This window comes from Desmodus rotundus, chromosome 9 (genome assembly GCF_022682495.2).
Source record: "Desmodus rotundus isolate HL8 chromosome 9, HLdesRot8A.1, whole genome shotgun sequence".
Classification (NCBI taxonomy): domain Eukaryota; kingdom Metazoa; phylum Chordata; class Mammalia; order Chiroptera; family Phyllostomidae; genus Desmodus; species Desmodus rotundus.
Window position 1 is genome coordinate 60,802,640 of NC_071395.1, and position 16,488 is coordinate 60,819,127.

General features: G+C 52.2%; 1 protein-coding gene across 5 annotated transcripts in view; it reads right to left on the minus strand.

The window, feature by feature from the left end:
- Nucleotides 1-2,108: 2,108 nt before the first annotated feature.
- KCNJ12 (potassium inwardly rectifying channel subfamily J member 12) overlaps nucleotides 2,109-16,488 on the minus strand; it is a 55,472-nt gene continuing 41,092 nt past the window's right edge. For 2 of the 5 annotated variants that reach the window (XM_045199274.2, XM_045199273.2), the window contains exons 3-4: nucleotides 9,382-9,669; nucleotides 2,109-7,231 (exon numbers count right to left, since the gene is read on the minus strand). In XM_045199274.2, coding sequence (XP_045055209.1) covers nucleotides 5,886-7,231; nucleotides 9,382-9,622 — 1,587 coding nt within the window. In that variant the 5' untranslated portion in view covers nucleotides 9,623-9,669 and the 3' untranslated portion in view covers nucleotides 2,109-5,885. Of the gene's footprint in view, nucleotides 7,232-9,381; nucleotides 9,670-13,927; nucleotides 14,050-16,488 lie in introns of all 5 variants that reach the window. The other 3 variants (XM_045199275.2, XM_045199276.2, XM_045199277.2) reach the window with 2 other exon arrangements.

The window sequence follows — 16,488 nt, forward strand, 5'->3', positions numbered from 1 at the left end:
GGTCTCGATGTCTGTCACATGCCCCGTGTCTGCCAACCACCTCAGTGAGGTCCCACCACACTCCAGTTGCCCCCCAACTCACCCCACCTTTCCAGGCAGCCCAGCTTCCTTGCCTCTCTACACCTGCCCTTAGATGGTTCTTCCTTAGTGATAAATCTCAGTAGTGGCCAGCTAAAAGGGCAGGACATTGCAGCCTCCATAAAGTTATTCACCTCCAAACTTCAGCTGTAAAACCCATTCTCAACTGGACAGGACACATGGACAAGGACCTCCCCTCATCAGACCCTCCCTCCCAATCCAGGCGCTGCCTATTCTCTGAGCCCAAATTCAGCCACCTGCTCTAACAGGAGAGTTCTGTCACTTGACATCCACTGACTGGCTCACCTGCTCCCCACAGGCAACCACTGTCCTGATTTATGTCACCATAGACTGTCTTCTAGGACTTCATATGAATAGACTTGAACACCATGCATCCTCTTGTGTCTGGATCCTTTCATTCAACATAGTGTCTGTGAGATTCACCCACATTGTTGCATGCATCAGGGAACTATTCTCTTTCTGGCTGCATAATATTCTACACAGTTGTATGTGTCTGTGTGCATTTTTGGTGTGTGTACATGTGCTTGTGTGCATGGTTGTGTGTATGTTGGTATGAGGCTGATTCACCCTTTCATTTTTCTAGCCAGTCAGTGGTTTCACGAAAAAGTGTCTACAGAAGTGGCCCCTATCTGTGCCTCCTATCCCTACAATCTAATACTGCATGTTCCAGGTATGCTGTGGATCCCTTCCCAGAAAGCCCATGGGCAACTCCTCTCTGGAGCTCTGAGGAAGTGAGGAAAAAGGCAAGTCTTAGAGGTTACCACTGCTGTGCCTGATTGTAGAGGCTGTGAATGGCATCCCTGGGGTTGTACAGTATACAACCTGTACCATTGCATTGCTCCAGAGCCCAGCCTGGGTCCCTGCCCTGGCCTAAGGCTGTGGTCTCTGAGCTCTAGCTCAGCCTCTGCACCAAGCCTTACCAAGGAGGAGTGCAGTCCCAGGCCTCAGCACTGACCTTGGTATTGACCCAGGAAAGGAAGGCTCTCTAACACCTGGGCCTGGACCACCTGGTGCAGCACTCTGAGTCCTCAGAGAGCATCATCCCCATGTCAGATCACATGTGAGGAAACTGAGGTTCAGGGAGAGGATGCAGCTGACAGAGTCAGGAAGGAGGGTACTAGGCGCCAGGTTATTATTCGCTTTTTGTCCAAACTCTCTGCCTGCCAAAGCAGCCTCAATGTAGTGCCTCAATGGACACATCTGGGTCCTGGGGTAGGGACTCCGAGTGCAATGCAAGGGAATGATCCCCAGGTCCTTCACTGATGCACATCTCTCCAGTAGTGAAAATAGTTTGGGTAAAGGAAAGAATTCTCTCCTTGTGGGCCTCTACCAGAAGGCCACTGGAATGCTAGAGACTGAGCCCTTGGTGCAGAAGAAATTTTCTTTCCCCCTGCAAATAGGCCTTGCATGGATGTCTTCCTCCCTGCCTGCACTAGTCCCCCTGCCAGCATTGCCTGCTTGCCCTGCATCCCCTGCCAGGCTGATGTAGGGGTATTCCAGCCCCCTGCCTGGTCCAGCTTCTTCTCCTGTCACAGCAGTGAGCACCAGGGCTGTAGTTTTGAAGGGACCTCCCCCAGTCCTGTGGGTCCCAGAGTGAGACTCTGGTCTCCTGCACATAGAGGTGTTCACCACGTCTTTATAGAAAGGACAGGTGGGAAACACAGACCCAGAAAAGACAAGGCAGTGGGCAAGGTCATACAGCTGGGAGGTGTGACATGTGCAGTCTAAGCCCATGGGGAAGAGGTGTTCGGTCACTGGGGAGTGAGGGTGTGCATGCTGGCTGGAAGAGCACACCAGGGTCTGTGTGGAGTCTGTGTTCTGTCCTCTGTCTCCAAGCTGCTGCCATATTCCCCCCACCACAACCTTTGAAGGCCTCTGGGGAGCCCCATCGCCGTGGAACACAGGGGCTAAGGAAACACAAGAACCACCAGCATGTGTTGGAGCCAGGCAAGGCCTTTGAAACACACATCTCCACATGATGGCACTCAAGGAGATCAAAATGCATTTAATGTAGTCTAGTCTCATGGCCTATCTCTTCAGATACTGCTATGTACTGAAAGTAACATGAAAATTCATCATTTAAAATATATTTGACATTCTGTGCTCTCACACAGGGCAGACACCCCTGTGCAGAGGACTCTTTTCCACCAAGTCCCCCAACCCCCACCAGGACCCTTGAGCAGGCAGGGACTGGGAGGCACAGCAATGCAAGGGCACACACATGGACACATGACCCCTGACATTCACATGTACAGCTCCCAGAACCTTCACATACTTACATACATACACACTGTCCCGAGCAGGCAGGCACCAGACCTGCTCACAGCCTGGCACAGCTGCCACACAGATGTGCCACATGCACGTACACATTCATATGGACAGACATACACAGGCCTCCTACACACAACTGCTCACTGATGGATGCCAAGGACTCACATACATGTGCCGATTTCACCTCATGCCCAGGCACATACGCCTCACACAGCCCCCATGGACACAACCAGGGCAGACTGCCAGTGGGACTGCTGAGGTCCTGATGCCCATGGCCGTCATCCGTCCCAAGTTGTGTGTGCCCAGTCTGACATCCTCGTGAACATTGACTGTATTTTTTGGACTATAAGATGCACTTTTCCCCCCCAATTTGGGAGGAAAATGGGGGTGCATCTTATAGTCCGAATGTAGCTTACCTGGTTTGCTTGTGGTCTGGTGCGTCTCTTAGTCCGAAAAATGTGGTGAACCAATGCCCACATATAAAACACACACACACACACACAGCTACAGGTAAATATGGGCAAACTATGTGTGTATGCAGACAAACATACATATCACGGATCTATGTCATCATCCCAGATTCACACACACAGACTGTCACTTGCACACATCTGTACAACATTCCCGTGTACAATGAATCCTCATGTTCGTGTACTTACAGGCAAAGCAACAACTGTATGTTTCACTTGAACACACACTTGATGCTCACACTCTCACAATCACACACACACTCTTGCCCTTTCCAGCATAAGCAGCTCAGTGTCCCAGGGCAGAGCATGCCAGAGGCCACATCCTTAGCCTACTCCAACCTTGGAATTCCTGGTTCAGAATACTGAGAAAATTCTTGGAAATCCTGCTGCCTGGGAGGGTGAGGGCAGGAGAACTTTGGAATACACACCTGCTCAGCACAGACTACACCCAACGTGCATACACATACACACACACTCGCCACACACCACATGCATGCACATTGTACAAGCATTACCATTCTCCACACACCACACGTGGTGCACACACCCCCTCACACACTGCCAGGAGCCATGGGATCCTCACTCTGCACACACAATAGCCCCTCCTCCCAACCACCCTCCAGTTTCAAGTGCATTAAAGAGGGAGACTATTTTGATCTTTAGCACAAGCAGTAAATAAATAAATAAATAAACAAATAAATAAATACAGGGGAGGGGGAAAGGGCAGAAGAGTAAAAACACAGCCATCTGCCTTTGGCGAGAGATGAAAGACAGCTTGGAGCTTCTCTCCTACAGGATATGGGGACTGAACTGTCTGGCATGGCCTGGGAGGGGACAGACCTGAGAGGAGGTACACCAGGCCACCTGAAATCACCAGAGCCTTGAAGTTCCAGTAAGCTATACTCTGATGAGTGGAAGTGAGTGATTTCTGGAGTGAGTATACTCTGGAGTGAGTAGAAGGCTGGTCCACCTGGCCCTGGAAGGATTTCTGACTGTTGGGCAGATCAGAGGACCAACCCCTAATGCTGCCCAACTAACTGGGGCCACCTTGTTCCACCCTGGCTCAGCCTGACAATCTGGGACGGGATTGGTAAGTAAGTGCTCCAACATCAGCTCCATCCTCACCCCCAGGGCTAAGGCTGAGTAAATCAGCTGGGCTCCTCCAGAAGATCCTGAAAGAGCTTCCTCCAGAGCTTCAGGGTGAATCTTCTTGGCCAGAAGTCAGGGTGAGGTCTGAGGCTGGGACAGGGTGTCGGGAGTCAGGCCTACGTCCATACAGGGGCTGCCGGACTGTCTCTGGTGGGGAGCTGGTAGTTCATGCCCAGGCCCTCCACAGCCCCTGACCTCAGGTCAGGTCTCCAGCTGTGGTAGGGGTCAGAGGAGGAGAGAAGAGTCAGGAGACCCCACCCAAGCCCTAGCCTCTCCCTGTCACTAGAGACCTACCCCTTATTTGCATGACCTTCCACTCTGCCTGTTTCCCCAACTTAGGCCAGTGTCTCTGGTGCCTCAGGTTGTAAGCTGTCCTGAGGGCATGGTTGGAGCAGCCTGGGCAAGCAAGCCGGTACTAACTTCCTCATGGGCCTGGTCATTTGGGAGGACAGGACTCTTAGCTGTCCTGGGAAGGGTCCCAGCTCCATCCCAGGTTCCAGGCCCCATCAGCTATCTTTTTTGCCAGAAACAAGCCCCCATTGGACAGGTTCTCATCCAGGGGCCTGCTCCTGGGCCAGCAGAGCCATCAGCCCCAAACCTCTTCTTGACTAGAGTTCCTGGATGTGTGCACTACTCCTAGTCACCTCAGCCAACGATTCCACATCTTTCCTAAGACTGCTCCTCTGCCATTCAGGCCAGGCACAGCCTGGCTGCCACTCACCTGGGCTCACCCGGGCTCACCCATGCTGCCCCAGGTTCAGAGGGAGCACCGGTCAGCCTGGCCTCTGCAGACAGAGAGGCTGGCAGGGACTTCGTGGTAGAGTCAGGGTGGGGAGAGTTCTATAAAAACAGAAGCTGAAAGCCAGACCACTCAGTGTCTCTAAGGCACAAGTCATGCTGGGGCCCCTTATGAAATGGGGCCAATCCAGTTCCTCTCAGTCTGGGAACCAGGCTTCCATCCCATGGAGCCACCCACTCCTGCATTTCCCAATGGCCTCTCTCAAAGGGGTGGAGGCCACTGGCCAGAAAAAGAGAGAGAAGTGAACCAGGAGAATCCATTGCACTGGAGGAGAGGAAACCCTCCATGGCAGGCAGGTCTCCTATCCAACCCTGAGAAGCATCTCTAATGGGCAAAGTCAAACTCAAAAAGCTCAAACTAGTTTTTTCTCGCCCCTTTCCTCCACCTCTATGACACTGGGAAGCTTGTATTATGATAATGAACATGGTCTTGGTTTTTCTATCACAAATGGAATCTAATCTACCCACGTGCATAAAAAACCACGGTGTTGCTGTGCTTTCCATAGGCCCGCCACCCACCAGGGCCTGGCCTTCACAGAGGAGACAGAGGTCCATCCAGCCTTGGGGAAGCGTCAGGAGCCTCCACCCAGCTGCTTGCATCCTGGCAAACAGATGGAATTCTAATTGTCCCTTTTTTGTACCCTCATGAATTAAAAAGATTTTTAATCACATGTTGATTTTTTTGTAAACAGTCTTTCCCAAGCTAAGATTGAGAAAGCCAAAACCCATTGTTTCTCCCCAAGTTAAAAACCAGCAGGTTGCCCTGCAGCCTGCCAGCCTTCACCCAGAGTCTAGGTGGCCAGCTGTAGAGCTATTTCTGGGCAGACTGCAACCCTTTCCTCGGGCAGAAGGTCCAGCCCACAGGAGGTCACCTCCTTGCCCCTGAGCCTGCTTGGGCATCTGAGGCTGGGGACTGCCCACTCCAGCCACCCACTCTCCCACCAACCTTCCAAGGCCATTGTGGAGAAACATGAAACATCTAAAACACTACTGAGTCTGCAACCAGAGTGTCTGGCCTGTTCTGTCCAAACCTTGGGCCCTCAGGGGATGCAGGCCTCTCCCTGGCTGGGCAGATGCTGCACCTTGGCCGACAGCAGGTCAGATCTCTGACTCCCTCCTGTAGGGCCGCTGCTCAAGGGCACTGCCACCAGCCTGGGGTCTGTCAAAATCATGACTAGCTTGAGGACTGCTGTTGTCTTGGTCTTCATCAGCTTCATCCTCCTCATCACGGCTCATGAAGGCCAGCTCATTCTCATAGCAAAAGGAATTGGCGCTGGGCAGCAGGAACTTGTTCTCCACCAGGTCCTTGGCACTGCAGCGGGGAGTAGAGGGCACCTCATAGGTCTTGTGGAAATGTGCATAGTCAATCTTGTACTGGTTCTTCTCCTCAAAGAGGACAGGCTCAAAGCGGTGACCCCACAAGATCTCATTGGCCAAGTAAGAGCTTCGGGCTTGTGTGGTCATGGCCGTGGCCTCTACCATCCCCTCCAGAATGACCACAATCTCGAAGTCGTCTGTCTCCAGATCCTGCCGGCTGATGCCAAACAGCGGGCTGGCCTCATCAATCTCATGCAGGATGGTGATGGGTGACACCAGGAAGATGCGGTCAAGGCCCTTGTCGAAGCCCACATCAATGTCAATCTGGTCCAGCGGGATGTACTCGCCCTCCTCTGTGACCCTTGGCTTGATGAGCTGAGCCCTCACATGGGCCTCCACGATGTGGCTCTTACGCAGGTTGCCCACACGCCACATGAGGCAAAGCTTACCGTCACGCAGCGCCACAACAGCATTGTGGCTGAACAGCAGTGTCTGTGCCCGCTTCTTGGGCCGGGCCATCTTGGCCATGATGGCACCAATCATAAAGGAGTCGATAATGCAGCCCACAATGGACTGTGCCACCACCATGAAGACGGCCACTGGGCACTCCTCTGTCACACAACGCAGCCCGTAGCCAATGGTGGTCTGAGTTTCAATGGAGAAGAGGAAGGCTGCTAGGAAGCCATGCACCTGCAACACACAGGGCGTACGGCCACGGTCCTCAGCTGGCTCCAGGTCACCATGAGCCACAGCGATGACCCAGAAGATGATGCCAAACAACAGCCAGGAGGCGAGGAAAGCCAGCGAGAAGATGAGCAGCATGTAGCGCCAGCGGATATCCACACAGGTGGTGAACATGTCAGCCAGGTAGCGCTGCGACTTCTCATCCATGTTGGCGAACTCAATGTTGCACTGGCCGTTCTTCTTAACAAAGCGGTTTCGGCCCCTGCGCCGCGTGTGAACCTTGCCGTTGCCAAAGCCATTGGCGCCCGACATGGTGGCCAGGTGCAGCCCGTCCTCCTCTGATGACACAATGCTGTAGGGGTTCGCCCGGCTGGCTGCAGTCATCCCGGGGATAGGGCAGCCCTGGCTCCTTGCCCCCAGGCCGGCTCCAGGTAGGACAGCTCCTGCAAAAGATAGGACAGCAGATGTCCTGCACCAGCCCACAAATTCATCCACCCAGGGTCCTCAGATGTGACTGGAAGATGTTTTGACCCTAATTTATCCACAGCCAGGATCCTAATCTTCCCTCCCACTGTAAGCCAGCTCCTCGTCCTCCTTCACAGCTTGGAAACCTGCCACTTCATCCTCCTAGTACTTCCAACCAAAAACCTTGAATTCATCCTCATCTTCTCTTACTCCCACCCCAAGGGCTCTGCTTTCAAAATATATTTTAGGATCGACCCCTTCTTCCACACTCACACAGCCCTATCGTCACCCACCTGGACCAGCCTGGCAGCCACCTTGCCCACCTCCATGCTACTGCCCAACCCCAGTCCAGCGGCAGCCAGAGGGAGCCTGTCCATTGTCTACTCAAAGCCACAGTCCCCACTGGCATCTGTGGCACCTGTGTGAGCAGAGCTCGGGACCCCTCAGATCTCACCTCCCAGCCTGCCCCTCACTTGCCATGCTGCCGCCTGCGGCCTTCCTGTCCTTTAAACCCACCCTGGACCATCTCCTCCCAGGCATTTCCCCACCATCTCCCTCTCTCAGGCCTTGGCTTTAATGCCACTAGAATATCTCCAGAGGCTTTTCCTGTGTTCTCAGAGGATTTTACACCCCATGCAGGTCCCCAAGGTAACCCCACAATCCTGACCTCTGGCCTAATAAAGGTAGTAATAACAACAACAATGATGTGCACAGGGTTGCAGTCCCTCCCACAAGACCATCAGCCAGCTGGGCACAGGGAGTTTGCTGTTTCCCTCTCTGCAGACTCACCCCCTAGGGTCTACTGAAGGCCCTGTTCCCAAGAACACACCAAGCTGGACCCCACCCACCCTCCTGAAATTCACATACTCCATCCAAAGCACCCTCAAAACCCATACGCCACACCCTCTTCCTCCTTGGCATTAGCAGTAGCTAGGAGGGGGCCCCTAAGTTGGTGCCCAGAGGAGTCACTGACTGGCTGACCTCATTTCAGGGGCCTCCCTGACACCCACCTTCCTCAGCCTTAAACTAAAGCACGTGGAAAGCACTCAAAGTGTCACTTGGTCAGCCTGCCATGCACACACACTCACACACACTGGGTGGTCTCAGGGCACATCCCACAGTACCGTGCCCATGCTGGACAAACACTGTTCCCACGGCCGGTGGTACTCATCCAGTCCCTGAACACACAAGCCACTGGCCACCCCTCCCCCAATGCCCTGCTGGCTCTGGGACAGCCTGTTGGTACCAGGCTGAGGCTTCTGCAGTCTGGGCACCATGGTACCACCTGGCCCTGTGGGTACTGGAGCCATCTGGCCCTTAGCACTGGGGCTGCAGGTATTCAGGACCTCACTCTGTCTCAGCAGGGCTGGGGTGGAAGGAGAGGGAGAACCCCAGCCAGCTGGCCCAGACATGAGCATGAGAAGGTTAGGCATGCTCCTCCCCACCAATGGGGACCCCATGCACCCCCAGATCCTACCTGGTTGCACTATGAGGTCAGAGCTAGGCAAGGTTGGGAGCCCTGAAATGCCCAGAAGACAGTGAGGCCCCAGAGAAGATCCCAGGACAGGAGCAGGGAGGCAGGTGGCTGAATACCCACCAAAGGTTTGAACACTGGAAATGACATAGCCAGGAGGTACCAACACCTGGATTCATCCCTGGTTTGTATCACCAGTTGCAACCAGAGCCTTGGGGGAGCACAACCTCTCACCTCTGCTCCTAATATCTGGGAGACAGGGTTGGGTAGAGCCATGAGGCTGCAGACCCCTCCCAAGATCTGTCTAGGTTTCTAGATGCTGCTGGATCCCCAGATGCTCATGCAGCACTTACTGCCTGAGAGAACCAGCTCCTCCAACCACAGGGAGAGCAGGCCGGACACTTCAGTGAATGCTCTTAGGTCAGCCGGTCCACAGCTCAAGGAGGTAGCTACTATCTGTACGTCTACTCTCTGAATGGAGATTGAGAAAGGTAAAGTGCCTTCCCCAAAGCCCCACAGCCAATATGCAGGAGAGCTGAGATTCGAAGCATTTTTGTCTAATGCAAAGTCTCCCGTCATGGGGCCCCAGATTCCATGGGGCCTCTCCTCATGCTACTACCCTTCCCCCACAGGTGCTCCACCTGGCCGCCTCACCATGGATTGGAGGAGCTGAGGGTGGAGGCTGGAATGATGGATGCTGCTTCAGTCTGGGCCAGGAGGCAGGAAGCCGGTGGTGGTGGGGACCCCAAGGACTCTCTGTGCCAGGAAGACAGCTCAGCCCCAGATTCGGGGACCCTCCAAAGGGAGGTGCCAAGGTTGGGGTACACAGATACTGGCAGGAGGCTGCCAGATTGCTGGGGGTGGGTTTGTGTGTCCTGGAGGCCTTGAGGGACATCTAACGGGTCATGGTTACTCCAGCTGGGACTCCAAGCAGCTCCAGGCCTGCATGGGACAGAATTGCAAGAATCAAAGGCCAGAGAGCCCATCTTGGCTCACGGCTCCTGGCAGTTAAGCAGCCTCACACCTGGCCAGCTCCCAGGTCGATGGGGCTGCTGCAGTGACTCCTGGTGTCTCTATAAGGCTGGGCACCTAGGACTCACCCAGACTATGTCACACAGGTCCAGCAACCCTCTCACCTGTTGATGTTCCTCCTAGAACCACATAGGAAAAAATCAACAAGGTCATGTTCATACCTGCTCCCCTTTTTCTTAGAGCTGGAAACTGAGACTCAGAGCAAAGTCAATTGTCCAAGTCACCCAGAAAGTAAAGAACAGAGACAGAGTGGGAGCCGAGTATAGTTCAGTCTCAGCCTCTCTTGCCTTCATTGTGCTGTCTGTGTACATGCATGTGCATGTGTGGATGCATGTGTGTATGACACGCTCAGGGAGTGGAGAGTCCCTCATAGGTTTGGTGAACACAGCACCACAAAGAAAGCCCCAAAAGAAAACCCATGAGTAACACCAACTTACCAAATGTCCCAAGGACACTCCTCATACATAAACGCTGGCTTGGCAAGAAGGTTGCATAGCTCTGTGGTCTCTAAGGGCTCGATTTAAGAAATGTAGGATGAGCTCTGGCCATGCATCTCAACTGGCTGGGGCATCGTCCCAATGCGGGTTCAATCCCAGGTCAGTCAGGACACAGGAATCAACCAGTGAATTAATGGATGGGTGGAGCAGCAAATCGATATTTCTCTCTCTCTCTCAAATCAATAAATAAAAATTTTTTAAATAGAAAGAAATGTGGGACAATATCCTCAACCAGGGATATGCAGGTGTTTAACTCTTGCTCAGAGGCTGCCCATGGTTAAATCAGATAAGAAATGAAATTAGGTTTGTTTTGATGAAAGAAGCTTTAGCAAGCAAACAGGCCAGCTCCCCATTTCATAGATGGGATAACTGAGGCTGAGATTCTTCCCAAGTCACAAAGCAACTTGTGGGCTGGGATGAGATGGTAGAGATAATAGGACCATTGTCAGCAGGTGCCCAGGTTGGCCAGCAAGAGCCCTGGGCATTGCTGGGAGGGAATGGGACAGAGACACTGGGTGCAATACCTGAACCAAAAGAGATGGGGTGACTTCCAGACTGGAGACAGCAGTGAAAGAAGCCTAGCAGGCTGTGGAGCACATGGACCCAGAGCCCTGGAGAAGTGCTGCAGCTGTCCCTGCCAGCCCAGCAGCTGTGGACACAGCCTCTGGCATCTAGCATTCTCATAACACTGGTCAGGCCTGGGCTGGGATTTTAGAGAGGCAGCTACCACATGACCCAGGGGAGGGGCCCGAAAGTCACTGGGAAGGGCCTCTAGACAGAGAAAGCAGGACACTCCATGCCCAATCCCCGAAGGGTCTGGACACCTCAGGTTTCAATGACATGTGGAGGAGACCAGGACAAGGTCTGGGCTCACATTCTCAGATGCCAAGAAAGCAGTGACTATAATGGCCAATGGAGGGGCCCTGAGGGGCAGGACTCAAGATCCCCCACCTTCAGGGGCCTCTCCTCTGGCCGGGACCACGTCAGAGGTATAAGCATAGTAATCAATGTACGTCCAGTGCTTATTACCCACCACGCACTGTTCTAAGAGCTCTAATTAACTCACTTAATCCCTACAACAACATTATGACTATTACTCCATTTTCCAGATGAGGAAACTGAAGCTCAGAAAGATTGAGTCACTTGCCCAGGGTCACACAGCCTTCAAGGGATGAGCTCCCAGACTGAGGGTAGAAGAAAAAAAAAAAACATGTCCCCCAGGCCCCAAGGCAGAATGCAGTTATGACACTGTATTTCAGTCTCAGTCCTCAAGGCCTTTGCCATCCCATGTAGTGATTAGACATACATACATCCTGAATCTCAGCACTCAACAACAGAGATAAAACCCATCCCAGCACCCCTGACCCAAGGCATTCGGCTCTTGCTTAGAATGTCCAGGGACGGGGAACTCCAACCTCATGATCAAGTCCTACCATTGGCAGAATCCTTAAAAATCACTTAGTTCTGGGAAAACCAGAATGTGGCTTACACACACATTTCTCTAGCCCATCCCTGTGGCAGATATCACTAATCCATCTTGGAACTTTCTCACTGTGTCCTGGGACAGCTTCAGAATCTCCTACTCCATTTGCTCTTCATCAGGCTTAGGAGGAGACCTTTGAAAATACAATCTTTATTTTGCAGATGGGCAGGCCTAAGGGTGTACTGCAGCAAGGCAAGGAGCTCAGCAGTGACAGGCACCAGGGGCTGGGAGTGCACAGGCCTGGGCAGGGGCCAGGGGCTGGGGGGCATTCCTGGTAGGGGTGCCATGGAGCAAGAAGCAGGGTGGAGCATGCTGGCACATTCAGGGGGCCCCAGAGAGGAAGCTGAGGCTAGCTTGGGGATAGCCAAGACTTGGTCTGGAGGGGAGATGGAGGGTTGGAAGGGGGACCGTTTGCATTCTCAGAGTCTGGGAGAAGAGGACAAGCTCCTGTGCAGGGTTACCTTTGCAGGCCAAGTTCCCTTCCCCTCCACCAACGCACAGACCAGCCTCTCCCCACAGTGTACACCCATAGCCTGAAAACACTCGGGGTTGACATAGTGCAGGCTTTCTGTGCTGAGGCCTTGCTAGGCCCGAGGAGAGAAACAGCAACAATACGTTATGTGATAGGGATGGGAGTGGTCAGTGTTCCTCCTATTCCCTGGACCCTCACCATTCCAGCGCCCACTGCCCACTATCCAACCACCAACACAGTCTTTCTGCCCAATAGCTCTAGGGCAAGCTAGGGAATGAATGCCCCACGAGCAACCTGCAATTGATGATTGACAGGAGTGCCTGCTGTATGCTGCCTCCCCAAGTTCCTCAGCCAGTTGCCCCCAGTAGTGGCTTTGTCAAAAATCCACCCCACAGTGGTTCCTTCCCTTCCTGGCTCACTCCCCACTCACCTCAAGTACAAGACTCCTTGGGATCACCAGCCACTAAACTACCTGCACGGAACCTAGTCTCCTGGGCTCTCTCTCACAGGTCTCAGGTGGCCCCTCTGCAGCAAAGGCTCCTGAACTCGAGCTTCCCCTCCTGGATGTTCCACAGCACCACGGGTCAACATGGTTTCTTCTCTTCTTCCAAACCTCCTTCTCCCTCTTTTCCTCCCCCACCTCCTCCTCTCCCTCCTCTTCTCTTCCCCCTCCTCACCTTCTCCTCACCCTCACCTTTCCCCTCCTCCTCCCACTTTTCATGGGGTTAGTTGGCAGCCTGACCACTTCTCTAATCGCCCCAGCTACAAGCCTGGCCTCCTCCCTCTCCATCAGTATCTTTATCTATTCCCTCACGAGGTCCTATGTATTTTACCTCCCAAATTCTCAGAGCCACCCTGCTGTCCAGGCCACTCCTGTCTGGACACAGCAACAGGCTCCTGATGGATTTCATTGTGGCATTCCTCATGTGGCCAACCCCCAAATCACAGCGAAAGGGAACGTTTAAAATCTTCTCACCCATCAGGGATCAGCTGAAGGCCACTACTTCCATAAAGCCCTTTGGATTCTCTGGCCCTGGATTCTCCTCTTTGGGTCAGAAACTACTCTCTACCTCATGTGAGACTTGACCTTGCCCAGGCGCAGAGAGGCTGATGCAGGCCTGGCACAGAAAGGGTATCCAGGAAATGCTCACTGACCAGAAAAAGGGATGAGGGAATAAGCACCTGAATGAAGAAATGGATGAGGAGATGGATGGACCAATGAATGAGGAGACAGCTATATGTACAGACAGCTGGTCAAGCATATGGATGGATAAATGGAACTGGCAGATAAGTAGATGGATGGATGAGTAGTAACAAGAAAGATAGATGGGTTAGATGGGTGAAAAATTACTGGATGGATTGGGTGGATAGATTAGTGAGTGGAGGAATAGATGGATGAATCAATGGATGGAAGGATGCATGGGTGGTTGGGTGAATTGATGAATGGCTGGGAGTGGGGGTGGATGAATAGTTGGAAGATGGATAAATACACAGATGGAAAGATGGCTGGATGGGTCAGGTAGGTGGGTAGATGGCAAATGGATGGGAGGATGTGTGGAACTAACAGATGGATAGTGAGTGAATGAGAGGCTGAATAGGGGAATAGATGGGTGAGTAGGTAGATGAATAGATAGATGAGTGGGTGGGTGCATAGATGCATGTTTGGCTGAATGGATGACTAGATAGACAGGTGCACATCAGTGACCTTAATCTTACCTCTTGAATCCTATTTTCTAAGTAACGGTGTTGAGTGGGCACATGGCTATCTTCAAGGCTGCATTAGCAGCAGCTGCCATTTTTCCAGCATCAGCTAGAGATGAATCAGTCTCTAGAAGACCCTAAAGTTAACAAAGCAAAGCCAAATCACTGTAGATGGTCTGCTCTCCTCAGAGGGGCTCAGAAGTCAGAAATTTCCACATGAACCCACACTTCTGCTTGCTACCCCCAGGGCCCTGTTAGGAGGAGGAGGGTGCCTCCCACACTTATGATGCCCCATACCTTCACAGCATGTCCGCCTGTCCATGACAAACTTTCAGAACCAGAGAAGGGGAAGACAAAATGGGTCCCCAGAGAAAATAACAGCTGACAATTAGCAAGTGTCTACTGCATCCAGACACTGTGGTAGGTGGTTTACAGACATCAACTCAAGTAATCCTCACGACAAACCCACAAGGTTAGAACTATTGTTGTTCCCATTCCAGAGAGGTAGGTAATGTGTTAATTCTCCTAAAGTCACAGAGGAACTCAGGTCCATAGCCTGTGCCCCTAGCCACCACCTGAAGAGCCTTCCCAATTCCAATCACAGGGCCCACCTGTGGATTGATGGATAAGTGGATGGATGATGGATGGGTGGCTATATGAAAGGATAAATGAAAGGGTGGATGGACAGGTAGTCAGATGAATGCATGGATAGTTGGATTATGGGTGGATGGATAATGGATGAATGGATGGGTAAAGTATGAATGGATAGGTGTGTGGATGGATAAATGAATGAATGGATGAATGCATACATAGATGGATAGATGGACAATGAATAGATGGATGGATGAATTATGGCTGAATGAATGGATTATGGATGGATGGGTGGGTGGATTATAAATCCAACTTTTGCCCTGGCTGGTGAGGCTCAGTGGATTGAGTGCCAGCCTGCAGATCAAAAGTTTGCTGGTTCAATTCCCAGTCAGGGCATATGCCTGGGTTGCAGGCCAGGTCCCCAGGTGGGAGCATGAGAGAGACAACCAATCACTGTTCTCTCTCCCTCTTTTCCTCTCTCTCTAAAATAAATAAATAAAATCTTAAAAAAAAATAAATCCAACTGTTGATGAGTCACCACACATTATAAATGGGTAGGTGGGTGTGTAAATGGATGGATGGGTGGATTACAGATGGATGGATAGGTGGGTGTATGAATAGATAGATGGATGTATGCATGATAGATGGATAATTATAGATGGATACGTAGATTATAGATAGATGGATTACGGATGGGTAGATGGGTGTGTGGATGGATAAATTAGTGGACAGGTAGACGGATGGATGGATGGATTATGCACAGGTATGTGGGCATGTGAATGGATATATGAATGGGTGGGTGGGTAGGTGGATAGATGGATAAGTCAATAATAGATAGATGGGTAGGCAGACTATGAATGGACGGGTGGGTATATGAATGGGTGGGTAGGTGGGTATATTTGTAGGTGAATGAATGGATGGAAGAATGTGGTGGTTGGGGAGACAGATAAATAGATAAATGGGTGAATAGGTATATGACTATACAGTAACTTGTCAGAGACTTGCCTTGAACATACACACATCTTATGTGGTCCCTGCAATCCCCAAGCCTCAGTTTTCCCATCTGTCAAAGGGGCCCCCTGCTTTCATCTCCCGCATAAGGATCCTGCTGTAAGGATCACAGAAGAGTGTGTTGGGAAGAGGCTCTGTGAATTTCCAGAGGCAAGCTGATTTGGGATGCCCTTCTCACCTTCCCCCACCTGCCAGCCACTGAGCCCATGAAGCCCCACCCTTTCACATCCAAGGCTGGCTGTAATCCACTGTCACACTGGTTTTCTGGCTGGGACTAAGGCAACTGTTGATGAGTCACCGCACATGATAAGCCTCCTGGGGCCGACAATAGCAATGGGCAAACAGAGATGGGTTCAAGTTCCAGCTCTGCCTCTCACAAGCTATGTGACCTTGGATGAGTCACTTCCCCTCTCTGGGCCTCTGCTTACTCTGTATGGAGATGGCCTGTATGGTCCATCCAGGCTGTCACCTCAAAACTCCCAGTCCTCACCCACTGCTTCCCCATCCCTCATCATTCCCTGAGCAGCTTCCCTGGGCCCTTCAGTGCCTCTCTTGCGTCTTTCACACTCAAAACTGATGGGGAAATTGAGGCTCGGGGAGGCTCCATCACAGACCACTGCCCAACCGCTGGGAATTCCCATGGCAAGGACTTGTGCCTAGGTCTCTAATCTTATGCCCATCCCCTTGAGTGGGCTCACATTGTGCCTGGCCCTGTGTGCTTAGCTCTTGGCTTCAGTTATTCCAGTTTTCAAGGCCCCACCCTGAAGGACAGATGATTCCTCCTACTGGGCAAATGGAGAAATTGAGGGTGAGAGAGGTTAAGTCCCTTGCCCCAGGTCACCTAACAGCTGGAACTCTGAGCAGAGGTGTCTGTCACAGGGCAATGGGAGCCAAAAAAGGTTAGGGAGAAGGGATGAGGGTGGACAGCCTGCCACTCCCGGCTTCCTGCTGTTCATTTGGCCTGCCCCAGGCTC